This window comes from Grampus griseus (genome assembly GCF_964374135.1).
Source record: "Grampus griseus genome assembly, chromosome: 11".
Lineage (NCBI taxonomy): Eukaryota > Metazoa > Chordata > Mammalia > Artiodactyla > Delphinidae > Grampus > Grampus griseus.
In genome coordinates, this window is record NC_139005.1 from 19,851,155 (window position 1) to 19,865,494 (window position 14,340).

General features: G+C 38.4%; 1 protein-coding gene across 1 annotated transcript in view; it reads left to right on the forward strand.

Moving 5' to 3' along the window:
* Nucleotides 1-14,340, forward strand: part of LOC309829414 (inositol 1,4,5-triphosphate receptor associated 2-like) — a gene marked incomplete at both ends in the record, with an annotated part of 30,371 nt that overhangs the window by 7,189 nt on the left and 8,842 nt on the right. Inside the window, 9 exons of the mRNA XM_082665294.1 lie at nucleotides 33-83; nucleotides 2,204-2,281; nucleotides 4,492-4,548; nucleotides 5,828-5,887; nucleotides 5,993-6,057; nucleotides 7,269-7,368; nucleotides 9,304-9,438; nucleotides 10,191-10,301; nucleotides 11,312-11,475. Coding sequence (XP_082521420.1) covers nucleotides 33-83; nucleotides 2,204-2,281; nucleotides 4,492-4,548; nucleotides 5,828-5,887; nucleotides 5,993-6,057; nucleotides 7,269-7,368; nucleotides 9,304-9,438; nucleotides 10,191-10,301; nucleotides 11,312-11,475 — 821 coding nt within the window. The remainder of the gene's footprint in view (nucleotides 1-32; nucleotides 84-2,203; nucleotides 2,282-4,491; nucleotides 4,549-5,827; nucleotides 5,888-5,992; nucleotides 6,058-7,268; nucleotides 7,369-9,303; nucleotides 9,439-10,190; nucleotides 10,302-11,311; nucleotides 11,476-14,340) is intronic.

A 14,340-nucleotide genomic window follows, 5' to 3' on the forward strand; every position in this document is an offset into this window, starting at 1 on the left:
ACTTTAAAATTATTTTTCTCTTAATAAATCAGGAGGCAGAAAACCGGGCTCTGATTCTTAAGATTCGGATTCTCCAAGAAGAGGTATGTTGAAATTGTGAAAAGGGCACAGATAAGCATATGGAAATCATGCAATCATGGGTGCTGACCCTGGGTTAAATATAAATCATGTGAATTTCAGGCTCCTGTGGACCAAATACCAGGTTGCTTTGTCAAATGATAAGTGAGGAAGAGTAGACAGGGTTTTCCTGTCTGGACAGAAGTATGTTATACCTTTGTAATCATCCATGGTAGAAATGGGACGTAAGAAATTCAGAGTTAAGATGAAATGAAATTAACTCATCTAAAAAATATACAAATCAAGAAGGAAAGTATAGACATTATCTAATAATTTTCTATGATTATTCCATGAAACTAGATGGAAAAGGTCTTTGAGTCTAAGACCCAGATCTTAAATTCACTGACAGTCTAACCTTGGAAAAGCCATTTATCTTTTGAGGGATTAATAATACCTATTCCCTACAGTTATTTTAAAGATTAAGATAATGCATGTGAAGCCATTTGGTTAACCATAATATACCTCATATATATTAGGAAATACTAGTAAAATCGCTAAAAAAAGAAAAATTCTATGCAATATATATTTTTAAGCAACAGAATTAAAACATTGAAAGAACAGGTAGCAAAGCTACCAGAAAGTTACTATTTTGGAGGAAAATTCTCTATAGGTACCTTTTGAAAGTTAATCATTATGTACGGTTTTTTGTTTGGGTTTTATATAAGTTTATTAGATGTATTTATTAAGCTGTGGTGAACAGTCTGATGAGTTTTCCAATTTATGGCCCAAGTGGACATTAAAAAAATTCATAGTAGATAGGAAAGGAACAACTAAAGATTGGAAAGAAACCCTGTGTTAGATTCAGACATGTTACGGCTACAAGACCAGGTTTCCATGAAACGAATGCTTTACAGTTAAGCTCCCAATGTAAGATATTTTTGTCCTCATATTTCAGATGATTGACTAGCATCAAAGAATTGTACTATACCAATTTAGAATTGAGATAGAAGGAAGGAGACTTAGAACCCTTCGTCATGAGATAGCATTACAGTTATTGATTTACATTAGAAAAGGCTTATAGATGTTACTAAGAATCCTTTAGGAAGTAAAAATCAGATGCAATGTAAAGAGTAATGGCACAATGGTTCGCGTAATTATTCACTTACATTTATTCGTTTGTTTATTATACACACATTCATCGGGAGATAGACTCTATTCTAGGTGTTAAGGATACAGACTTAAACAAAATAGCCCATGTGAAACTAGCATGTTAGATGGTGATTAGTGCCACAGAGAAAAGAAGAGCAGAAAGCAGAGTTGTGGGGAGTGCAATTTAAACTAGGGTGGTTAGGAAAAGTAGAACTGTGAAGTGAATTATTTGGTTAAAAACTAGGAGGTTGGGGCTTCCCTGGTGGCGCAGTGGTTGAGAGTCTGCCTGCCGATGCAGGGGACACGGGTTCGTGCCCCGGTCCGGGAAGATTGCACATGCCGCGGAGCGGCTGGGCCCGTGAGCCATGGCCACTGACCCTGCGTGTCCGGAGCCTGTGCTCCGCAACGGGAGAGGCCACAACAGTGAGAGGCCCGCGTACCGCAAAAAAAAAGAGAAAAAAGAAAATACTAAGAAGTAGGGGAGAGCCAAGGGAATTGGAGGGGTGTGGAAGAGAGAGATTGTAACGATTGACCATGGGAGAATTTAAGCTGAGTCAAGAGGGAATGGAGCTCACGGGAAGGTGGAAGGATAATGAGAACGTAGTAGGATCAATGGATTGTAGGCTCCAGTGGGGATTGAAGGTTTGCTGATGCACAAAGAAGTAACCTGGAAAGACAAGAAATGGTGGTTGAAGAGTGAGATGTTGTAATTAAGATAATGGAGGGATCCCAGTTGCTGGTAATGACAACTTTGAAGGTGTGACTAGGGAGTGAGTGCTCGAGGTGAAATGGAAAATAAGAAGGGATTGCTGGGAGTATTCCTGGATGATCACGTTAAAAGGATTGTGTTATTTTTGGACAAAGTCTAAAGTTTTGTCCCTTAATTTAAAATGGATTACAGTGTCAATGATGAAAATACTACTTCCTAAAAAACATTTTGTGATTTCCTTTTATTTTTTTGGTCTGAATCTAAGAATACTATCTTATTTTACATTAGAATGCTAAGAACATTATGGATATATATAAATTGGAAAAGAAGATTGAGGAATTGTCTAAAACTGAGAAACATCATCAAGTAAGCACTTCTCAAATACTGGTAAAATATTTTCTTTCATCAAACTAGTATTACTTTTTGAAGGTGTCTATGACTCATTGACACAATAACCTTTCGTTATCAATTTTGAAATTTGTACTGCTCTAGATATCTGAGTTATATAAAAAGCAGTTTCTCAATGTAGCAGCTTTACTGATATATAATACACATGCCATTAAATTCACCCACTTAAAGTATATGAGTCAGTGGTTTTTAGTATATTCAGAATTATGCAACCATCACCAAAACCAATTTTAAAATACTTTTATCATCCAAAAAGAAATCCCTTTAGCCGTCACTTGCCATTCCTCCCCAACCCCAGACAACCACTAGTCTGCTTTCTATCTCCATGGATTTACCGATTCTGGACATTTCATATAAATGGAGTCGTATACATTAGATGGTCTTTTGTGATTGGCTTCTTTCACTGAACATAATGTTTTCAAAGTTCACTCATGGAGGAGCATATATCATGACTTCATTTCCTTTTATAGCTGAATAATATTCCACTGTATGGAAATAGCACATTTTGTTTATCCATTCATCAGTTGCTGGACATTTGGGCTGTTCCTACTTTTTTACTATTATGAGTAATGCTGCTATGAATAGTTATGCACAAGTTTTTGTGTGGACATATATTTTAATTTCTCTTGAGTATATACCTAGGAGTGGAATTACTGTATCATACGATAACTCTATGTTTAACATTTTGAGGAACTGCCAGACTTTTCCCAAAATGACTGCGCTATTTTACATTTCCACCAGCTGTGTATGAGGGTTCAAATTTCTCCACATCCTTGCCACCCCTTATTATTATTTATACTTGTTATTATAGTGACAATTTCTAATTTAACAGTATCTGATTTTGCAAATCCCTGAGTTAGGGAAGATTTCAGCTATTGTACCTTCTTAATGCAGAAAATGAGGAGAGATGGGGGAAAAAATCTATCTTGATTTTCTAATTCAATTCTATTGCCTTAAGGAATGATATCTTACAAAAATGATTTTTATCTATATTACATCTAGAAAGTCTATATTTTGTGTATTTTTGTTTTATCTGCAATACATTATTATCAGGAAACAGAAGACAATTGTCATTAAATTCAAGAATTTGTGTCATGCTTATTCTCATCTCTAATGGTTTATTTGAACAATATTTTTTGTTGTAGTATGTGTTTGAAATGATGATGTCCTTAAATTTCATATCTATATGAGAAATTCTCAATTTTCTTAGCAGACACCCCAATTCCATGTGGGTATGTACATATACATATATTATAGCAGTTATAATTTAGACATTAAAATTGATTTTATTCTAGGAATGACTGTTTTGGAAAACACAACTGTCATAAACTAGTGAAAAGAACCAGAAGACACGGATTCAAATCCTGTCTTCTCGACTTAAAAGCTTTGTAACCACAAGCAAGTAGTTAACTTCTCTAAATCTCAATTTTCTCATCTATTAAATGGGTACGATAATTTCTACCTCATCCACAAACTTGTTGGAAACTCAAATGAGATGATTATGTGAAGATACCTTTAGAACTATAAAGGGATATCAAATATATATGATTATGATGATGATGATTCTACTTCTGACTATGCTGATTATTTTTGCAGGTTTTCCATTCAATCAATATACATTTTAATCAATTACATTCTATTTAGAAGCCTACACCAACAAGCTTGCTTTTGGTTTGAATAAACTGATATATCCTTAATATTCACTTTGCTAAAAGAAATCTTGAACATTTTTAAACTATGTTTTTAAAAGAGGAAGAGCTTTCTATATGTCCATATGGACTCTGTTCGTGTCCTATCTAGATTTTTAATTTCATCAAAAATTGAAGACTCTCTATGTCCTCTTATTATATGAAGTGTGAAATAGTGGGAAGAGCCCTTGGCTGGAGTTGATGACTCAGATTCTAGTCTCCATTCTGTCACTTACTGGGTGTGACTCTGGGCAAGTCTCTGGGTAGTTCTGAGGTTCGATTTCCTTCCTGGTAGAGCAAGGGCAATGACCCTGACCTCAAGGGTTGTTGTGAGGCTAATGTGAATGTTCTTTATAAAGTGAAAAACACATGCACATTAAAGGTGCCAAAGAAACATGTCTCCCTGTTGCATGATTTTGTGGCACTGTCCTTTACCAAAGCAATGTCCCAATGGCCTTTCCTAAATGTGTTTCTTTTCAGATGCAGTTACACACATATGAGAACACTTTGCTTAATAAAGATGCAAGTTTGCAGAAGGTTGGTCCTGTCTCTTCACATGAGGGCCTGTGGGACTCACTAGCTCTCTCCAAGTCATAAAGAAAGGAGATGGTCATTTGTGTAACTTCACCCCTGTTAACATATCTGATTCTAATATTCTGTCACAAGACATTTCTTTATTTGTAAGAACAAAAATATTCTTCTGAGTGAAGAATACTGACTTCTCCATCTGGGATGTTTTAACGTATCCTCTGTAAATTCTGGTGATGTTCATCCCTTTATTCAACAAATACTAGTGTGCCAATTTGCCAGTCATTGGCTAGGTAGTGGTGATGCAATTTTAATTCATAACAACACAAATGAGTGTGCAGTCAGTCATTTTAGGGAAAAAGAAGAATATATCCTCAGTTATTTTCTACCTAGTTTGATTGATTGATTTGATAGATAGATATTATTCTATTTATCTTTGTGTCCTGTGATTATAGCCTATCTGGTAACAAAGTTTGCCGGTTACCAAGATGCTGGTTATGGTGGCTTTAAAAGACCCAGGAAGGATACACACTAAGTTAATAAACTTCCACGTTCCAAGACAGGAGAGTGAAGAAAGAGCAGTACTTCACTTCTTTTCCTTCCCCTGCAGTTTATGAGGTTTCGAAGGAGCCATTCACGGCTTGTGGACATTGACCAAGATACTGAATATTGTACCAACTGTATCACCTCATCGTGGATGTTCTCACTCCCCATGTAGTGCCATGGGATAGTGGTGGTTGCTCACTTCCTCTGTAACTCTGGTCTTTCCACCATTTTGCACTCCTGCCCAGCACTCATAATGCACTTCTCATGCTCCAGGCACCATGCTAGTCGTGGGATAGAACTATAGGTCAGACACTGACTGTACCCTCTGGTCTTGCAGTACGAAACTATGGTTTTAACAGAGATATGGTTTGAACTGGATAAAATTGGATGCCTTAATAATTCATTAGTCATTCTGCAGGTAAAAAACTGCTTTTTTTCTTAAATGTACCATAGTAATATAATTCTGACTTGGACTTAAGAATTACCTTGCAGGGTATGATTCCACTGGACAGGCAAAGACAGAACATAATTAACACCAGTCAGATACAGCTGCCTTGCTGTCCCATTCTTTTCTGCTTAGTTTTAATCACAAACACAGACTAGTTCAGTTTTCCAATAATGAGATTAGTAGAAGGTCTCATCATCTTTGGGCATTTACAATTCTTCAGACTGATAGTCTAGTAAATACAATTTAGTGGACTCATACATTTATTTGCTATTAATTCTCTCTCCTACTTTTCAGAAGGATTTAAGTATAGAAGAACTTAAGTCAACCATCATAGAATATGAAAACGTTATAGAGGTATACCATAATGATCTCACAACTTGCAAGGTGGGGTTATTAAACGTAAATGTGAATGTCCCACTAGAGTAACACGTGCGGCCTAATGTTGTATGTGATTTCCAGAACTTACGAGGGGAGAAAAACAAACTGGCTCATGAGTTACAGCACTTGCAACAGGAACTCATCGTGTAAGTACAGAGCACCCCTTCACCAGCCTTCTGTCCTGTGCCCCCGCCCTACATTCTTCACCTACCGAGCTATGTGCAGTTCTTTGAATGTGCCACGTTCTTTTCTTCTGTACCTTTGTAAGTGATATTTTCTCTGCTTTTCTCCTAAGAGGACGAATTCCTTCACAAGTTTTCCATTACCCTGCCTTACCCTTCCTTGCTTTTCTGATACCTTTAGATTAAGTAATCCTTCTGAGTTCATGCATGGCACGTTATTCTTACTTCTTTCCTAGCACCCACTACCTTATATTATGATCGTTTGTTTCTGATTTTGTGTCACGTGCTAGTCCAGGAGTCCATAGGTAACAAAAATGAGTACAGTCAGTGGGGTAAGTGCACATACTTACATTAGGGAAGTGACGATGAGGAAAGTGCATTATCCAGGTAAAGATGGGGGGTTACTCTGTTTAGCTCCAGATAATTGTTACATCAAGAATATATGGACCCAGTGTGGCCACATGTTCCCATTTTTTAAAGAAAAGCCAGAAATCTAGATTTTTAGTGAAAATTTTAACAATTTTAACTATTGGCTCCAATTCTTAAGAAAAAGAAAATATAGCTTACCTGTTTGCAACCACCTGGAGTCACTAGTGTGTGCAGCTCCTGGAGGGCAGGGACTACCTCTTTCTATTTATTTATTTATTTATGTATTCATTCATTCATTCATTCATTTATTTATGGCTGTGTTGGGTCTTCATTGCTGCACGCAGGCTTTCTCTAGCTGCAGTGAGCAGGGGCTACTCTTTGTTGCCGTGCATGGGCTTCTCACTGCGGTGGCTTCTCTTGTTGCGGAGCACGGGCTCTAGGTGCACAGGCTTCAGTAGTTGTGACACGTGGGCTCAGTAGTTGTGGCTTGCAGGCTCTAGAACGCAGGCTCAGTAGTTGTGGTGCACGGACTTAGTTGCTCTGCGCATGTGGGATCTTCCCAGACCAGGGCTCGAACCCATGTCCCCTGCATTGGCAGGCGGATTCTTAACCACTGTGCCACCAGGGAAGTCCCAGGGACTACCTCTTATTCCCCTCTGTATTCTCAGGTACCTTATACAATCCTTGGCACACATGGGTGCTCACTGATTGTTTGGTGATAAATAAACCTTATTGTGGTGACTTAAAACATAATGTTGGAGGCGTACCTAACCAGACGACTACGTTTTTTCCTTTTTTTCCCCAAGGAATGGAATCCAGTTGAATGTCAGTGGAGAGCATAAGACTGTCAACTCTGAAGGAGAAAAATCTCTACATTGTGAACTCTTTCTTGCTCAGTCTGCAGAGGTAGGTGATTATCATCAAATGGAAGGCTTTAAAAAATAATCACCACGTGGGATAGCTTGCTATTAAGTGAAGTTCTGTAGCTTGCTGCAAAACACTCATGACATTTTGAGGGAATCTGTTGATAGTTTATAGAACCTAAGTCTAAAGTCTCTTAGCCTGGAAGAACAGATCTTTTTCAAGTTATGGCTGAAAACTATAGTGAGACTCCAGCATGGGGTTGTGGAAATGTGTGTTCAGTGAATCTGGACTTGAGAAATCTTTATATTCTTTATATTTTTCAGGACAAACTACCTGCAGTGATCCCCAGCCTGGGGTCTGAAAGATAGCGGTAGAGATCCATGAACTATTTTTAGTATTTCTCCAAATCCCCAAAGTAAATGTATCTACCAAAAATAAAGATGCTCAGAAACAAGATGAAATTTCTTTGCTTTAAGATGTAATTGTACCAACACAAATTAATGACACTGATTATTATGTTCTGAACATAAATTAGCATTTTTATATGTTTTGGGTTAATTTTAAAATGGCAAAATGAATTATTGCTTTAAAATCTCCAGTTTGGAACTACCCTGGTGGCGCAGTAGTTGGGAGTCCACCTGCCGATGCAGGGGACACGGGTTCGTGCCCCGGTCCGGGAGGATCCCACATGCCGCGGAGCGGCTGGGCCCGTGAGCCATGGCCGCTGAGCTTGCGCGTCTGGAGCATGTGCTCCGCAACAAGAGAGGCCACAGCGGTGAGAGGCCCGCGTAACGCAAAAAAAAAAAAGAAAAAGAAAATCTCCAGTTTGTTCGTAGACCCATTTCTTTACACTAGGAGAGGAAACAGTCGAAAGCTTTCTTGTGGATGAAATGTTGGGACCCACCTCCCTACTATATTTTTACTCCTTTGTACTTTCCAGTTTTGTGCTTGTTATGTTAGGAAATGTTTTATTAACAAATAGCTTTGTTTTGCTACTTTGATGGTCTTTCCATGTTGGGTAGATGATGGATATGCCCAGAATGTCCTCCTGTTGACAGCTGTGATATGACCTTGAAAGGAGAGAATGTCCTTGGGGCAAATGCTGTTTGAATTTCTCCTGCCAAGGATGCAGGGCAACATATGCTGCCTTCACCTAAGGCCGTCTCAGGCAGCCTCGAACATTCTGCTGAGGGCTGTGCTTTCCTGACATTCTGTTTCAGATGCTCATCATTTTTACTGTGTTTTTGATACCAAGCCAAACTGCCAGACTGAATGAAGTGATGGCAAATCTGCCACGGCAATGTGTTTTTATCCCCGGTCCTCCGAGATAATAATGGTGCCAAGATGCCATCCTGTAAAGCTTTAGAGTTCTGAACAGGGGTTAAACAGCTGGCAATGTTTTGGCTCTGAAGTTTATCCCACTAATGGATTAGGAAGTCTGCCTTCTAATTGGAATCTGGAATAAGAGCCCTGTGACCTTCTTCCAACAGATAGCAAGAAGAAAGTTAACTTTGTTGTCATATATCTAAAATATGACAGGACATAGAGGCTTTGAGAGAAAGAAATTTGCTTTGTGAAATATCATCTGAGAGTATCTTCTATGAGTGGAGGACAGACAAAAGAAACCAGTCTGTTTTCAATGGGATTTACTGCATGCCCCCCAGCAGTTATTTTTTTCTGTGAATTTCTTTCCCTTCCCCTCTTTTCATAAAATTAGAGCCATAAAATATCACCTACATGTAAATGTTATCTATTGGATACCTGAATTTTCCTTAAGAATGAGTAAATATTAAGTTAAAGCCATCTAAGAGAGAAAATGAAAACAATTTTGGAGGGATATTAGGAGGATTTCATGAGACTATTTAGAACTATTTGATGGGGATAATTACATCGACCCATGGGCATCATTTTCATAAAATAAAAATAATGTTCTTTATTAAGATGACAGAGTTGTGGACATTTTGGTAATTGTTTCAGAACAATGAAACCAAGTGGCAGTGCAATTTAATCAGCTTGTCATCTCTGGACACAATGATGGACCAAGAAATGCTGCTGTTACTGAGAGAACTTGAACAAAAGGGAGTGGAGTTCACAGCTATGCTTCAGAAGCTGGTATTGTATAACATCTGCATATTGTGCTGTTTCACTGGCCAGGAACGTCTGCAGATAATTGACCTACAGTCTGTTTGCTGAGCACAAGCATATCTGTGTGTTGGGACCCAGATTTATCTTACTATGAAATGAGCAGATTTTTCTCAAACCTTCCTGATGTGGATCTTCTAGTTCTGGGTCAATCAGGACTAACGAGTTGACCATTAGATATGGATTGCTTAAGCTTGTTTTTCCTACAGGTTAATCTTTGGTATCAAAGGGCTGAAGATGCAGTATCTGTTGAACAGTTTCCTTCTGGCTAATGGCTAGTACCTCTTTCTCCATTTAGATTTTTGACTGGAAACTCTAGATGGTCAGAAAAGACAGAGAACAACATTTTCATGTTGGTATTTCCAGTCCCTTTCACAGTAGCTAGCATATTCTAGGTAGTATTTAGTTTGATGAATGAAAAAAATCCATGAAAATGCTTGTTTCCTTCTATTTGAGAGGAGAATGAAAATGGGTAGGTTTTATTCTGGAAAACAGTTCTATCCAATATATTCAGCATGTATGGGGCACCTGATGAGAGTTAGCGTCTACACATGGCAACATCCTGGGATAAAGGAAAGCCACTGGGTGGCCTTAGATGACAAGAAACTCTCTGGTGGCTTCCTAAATTACCTGTACAAAACCTTGTCTAAATTACTTCTTCTTATATAATTGCATATGGCTTTCACTGAATTCCTGGTTGAAGATGTGGAACTCTTTTTCAGCATGAAGATGTTCCTGAAGTTGAAACACTCATTGATCGTTCTCTACAGTGCGTAACTAGGGCAACTAATCCAGAAATTACTGTGAAAGAAAAGTGGGAGAACAAGCTTACTGTAAGTGTTCTATAGTTTGTGATTTTCCTGGTTTTTCTTCTACTTTCTTAGCCCAGGTAACGCTTATTATACACAGTATCATTTCTAAGACTTTACTGTAGTGTCTGCCATCTCATTCTGGCGATGTGTGTGGAGTGTGCATATATGGGTGACAGAGTGTGATGGTTAAGGTAAGTGTGTGTGAGTGTGGGGGTGACAAATGAAAGAGACGGTGAGTGTGAGGATATGGGATATGCCTTGGAGAGACAAAGAGTAAATAAGCTGATTTAATTAAAAGTGTGTTTTATTTGAATCCTTGCGAGGACTGGCTGGTGTAAGCTTGAATTTTTCCTATCAAAATTCTCTAACTTTGATAGAATGATAATTGTGCAAAAGAATCTTATTCCTGAGACTCTGACAGTTTTATTATACCAGAAATTAGCAGAGTGTCAAAAATGGAAACTTCTGAGGTAGCTAGTCCCAGTTTTGTTAGAAAGGAAGCATATAAAAAGAAATCTCTTTAATTTATCCATCACTTATTATCTCTGCTTCTTGACTGCCAGACGACTTCCTAACATCTCTCAGCCCCCTGAGTTAAGCTAAAGCATGAAGTAAACTCTGGAATATTAATTTCAGCCCTTGCCAAACTTACCTTTTTAAAAAGCTTTTTAATATGTGTTTGAATATGGTAATCAACAAATACTGATTTTATTGCATTTCCTAGTCCCATTATATTCTAAAGCAATTGTGATTATTGATGACATGGTCACGTATCTTAAGAAAAAGAAAGCAAAGCTCAATTTTAGGCACACTATGGGTACCTAATATGTACTTGTTAAATTGAGATGATCAACCCACAGGATAATCAATCTGTAGGCAACTGCGAATTGCTATCTGTTCAATGAGAATTTTAGCGTCCAGTAACCGTGAATGCTGTTGAGGTGGGAATGGCCACAGCATGTTATATTGCCTCTTATTTCTTTATATTTAACATTGGAACAGTGGAGTTTGTTTTGTGACTCTTCTTATAGGAATTCAAATATATCAAGGAAGAGAAGCTAAACCTTTGTATATTAATGCTGAACAGCTTGAGAAACCACAAAGAATCCCTTGATAAAGAGTTTGCCGAATTGAGAGAGATTCTGAAGAGATTCAGGCTGGAATATTTTTATTTCAGAAAAGAATTTCTTCCCAGGTGATGATCCCTTATATATAAGAAACCCATGCTTTATATATATAACATGTTTGTAATTGTGCCGTGGCATTCAGTTTACTTTTTTCAAGTTGTATACCTTGATTTCAGATGACACTTTTTCAGGGAAGACGTTTCATCTGACAATTTTGGATTGTGAAAGAGTATGAAATTGACTCATATATTCAAAATTGCAAGTCGTAAACTTGAAATCTATGGAAATCCATATACTGAGTTATTTTTCCCTAGAGAAGGAGTTTGGAATCAGACTATAGAATTCTTTTAACCAGAAGGGACCTTAGAGATTATTTAGTAAAACCTCATAATTTTACAGAGGACTGGGGCAAAAGGATGTAAAGTGAATTGATCAAGACCTGAGAGTTATTAATGGAAAATCTATGAATAGCTCTGTTAATGGAAGGACTTGATGCTGGGACTGTTGACTCCTATCCCATTGGGCTTTATGTTCCATCTCAGGGTACAATGCATTACATTGGGCCCTAGTCAATTAAATTTCAAGTGAAAGAAGTCATAGGGAATAGAAGACTCTAAATATAAAGTGACTTAAAATCTTATCCTTCCTCTCACCTTAATTCTTTTTTTTTAAAGTACCTGTGTTTTATGTATGTGTGTATGTGTGTATGTATGTATGTATTTATGGCTGCACTGCACGGCTTGTGGAATCTTAGTTCCCCGACCAGGGATTGAACCCTCGCCCTCAGTGAAAGCACGGAGTCTTAACCACTGGACTGCCAGGGAATTCCCCTTAATTATTATGTTTTCTGGGGAAAACTCTCGAAATTTGTACACTGTGTAAACCACATACTAAACAAGGACAGGGGTTAGATCTTTTGTTAACCACTATTTATATAGCTGCTAATGCCTTACTTAGCATTCCCTTAAGAAATGCTTTTTGACTGACTGAATGAATGAATATGGGTGTATTTTTCATTTAAATAAAGTAAAAGAAAAAAATGTACTTAGAGACCAAGATTGCTGAAAGAAAATAGCAAGAAGAAACTATTTTATTCCCCCCAAATAAGGAAACTAGGTATCAGAGAGAGTTTAATACCAGAAGGAACTCTCAAGAAGATGATCTTCTGCTTTCCCTAAGAAACCTGGAGGGCTTCCCTGGTGGCGCAGTGGTTGAGAGTCCACCTGCCGATGCAGGGGACACGGGTTCGTGCCCCAGCCCGGGAAGATCCCACATGCCTCAGAGTGGCTGGGCCCGTGAGCCGTGGCCGCTGAGCCTGTGCTCCACAATGGGAGAGGCCACAACGGTGAGAGGCCCGCGTACCGCAAAAAAAAAAAAAAAAAAAAAGAAACCGGGAGCCCAGACTTCCCCATAGTGGTAAAGGAGGAATGGGTTAAGTAGATATGCAGCTTCCTTACACAGATACCATCTCCACAAAAGGGAGCATTGAAATTCTTCCGTTTAGCAGCAAAGAACTATTTGGAGAGAGGCCTGCACTGGAGTCATCTAGGAGTAAGTGAATCTTCTGTACTATCCTATTAGACACACAAACGGCCCAGTTAAATAATAATAGGTACGATTTATTGAGAGCTCATTGTGTTGCATGCATGTAGTGCTAAGAATTTGACACACATTTGTCTCCAGGGAGGTTACCCTGGTGGGGTTAAGTGCGAGCTGGGATCAGGCCTAGATATGGTCTACTTCAAAACCTATATTCTTTCAACTATTAATCCCCCACCTTCTACTTGTTAAAATCGAATGTAATATTTATTAATAATATTCTAGGAACTTAGCATTGGGCAAAATAATACTCATGAGTGGAAGGATGGCTTAGCCCCTGCCTTCTAAACATAATTTAAAGGACACAAAGCCACATAGAGGCTACACACGAAATGATTTGCCTATAGGTATTAACTGTGAATAAGAACATGAGTGAAGTATTTTGTGGTGGTGAGAGGGAATTCTATGTTTAGATGAAGTAGGAAATATTTATTAAAATTAAACTTTCAGGAGTTAGCTGTTTGCTGAGGAGAAAGCTTCCATTTTGGTGCAAGAGAAACAGACTCCAGTGCTGAGGAATGGAAAGAATTGAGTGAGGCAACGAGAGGCAGTGAAAGAAAAAAAAAAAAAAGGCTTTTGGAGGGCTCGGTGAGAAAAATATGTCATCATTTGTACATGCTTTTGTACATCCAAGTGCCGCCTCTTTGCCAGACTTGTTTTCCCTCTAAATGCTAGGGAATTATAGAAAACAGGACAGAAATCTCTACCTCCATGAAACTAACATCTATCAAGGGACACAGATAATGAATGAACATATAATTATATAATATAATCCCAGGGAGTCGTAAGTGATATGAAGAAAATTAAAGCAGGATAAGAAGACCAAGAATGACCAGGACCTAATTTTAGAAAGGATGGTCAGGAAGGGCCTGTCTGAGGGGTGATAAATTGAGTAGATAAATGAAGTGAGAGAGTGAGCTATGTGATGATCTGGGGAGTGTTCTAGGCAGAGGAAATAGCTAGTGCACAGGCCCTGGGGTTGTAACGAGCTTGGTATGTTTGTGGAGCAGCAGGAGGCCGGCATGACAGGGATGGGATGAGTGCTGGGCAGTGGTAGGAGATGAGGTCAGAAAGATAGGCAGGGGTCAGGTCCACAGCCTTGCAGTTCATGTTTAGGAATTGAGGTTTTATTCTGAGTAGATGGGAAGCAATTGGAGGATTACAAGCAGGGAAGTAATATAACTTGTGTTTTGAAAAATCATTCTGGCTGCCATGTAGAGAATTGTCTATAGAGGGCAAGAGTGAAAGCAGTGAGACGAGTGAGAAGAGGTATTTTTCAATAACAGATCACCAATTAGAGATCCTGAAATCAATTTACTGGATTATGACCCACT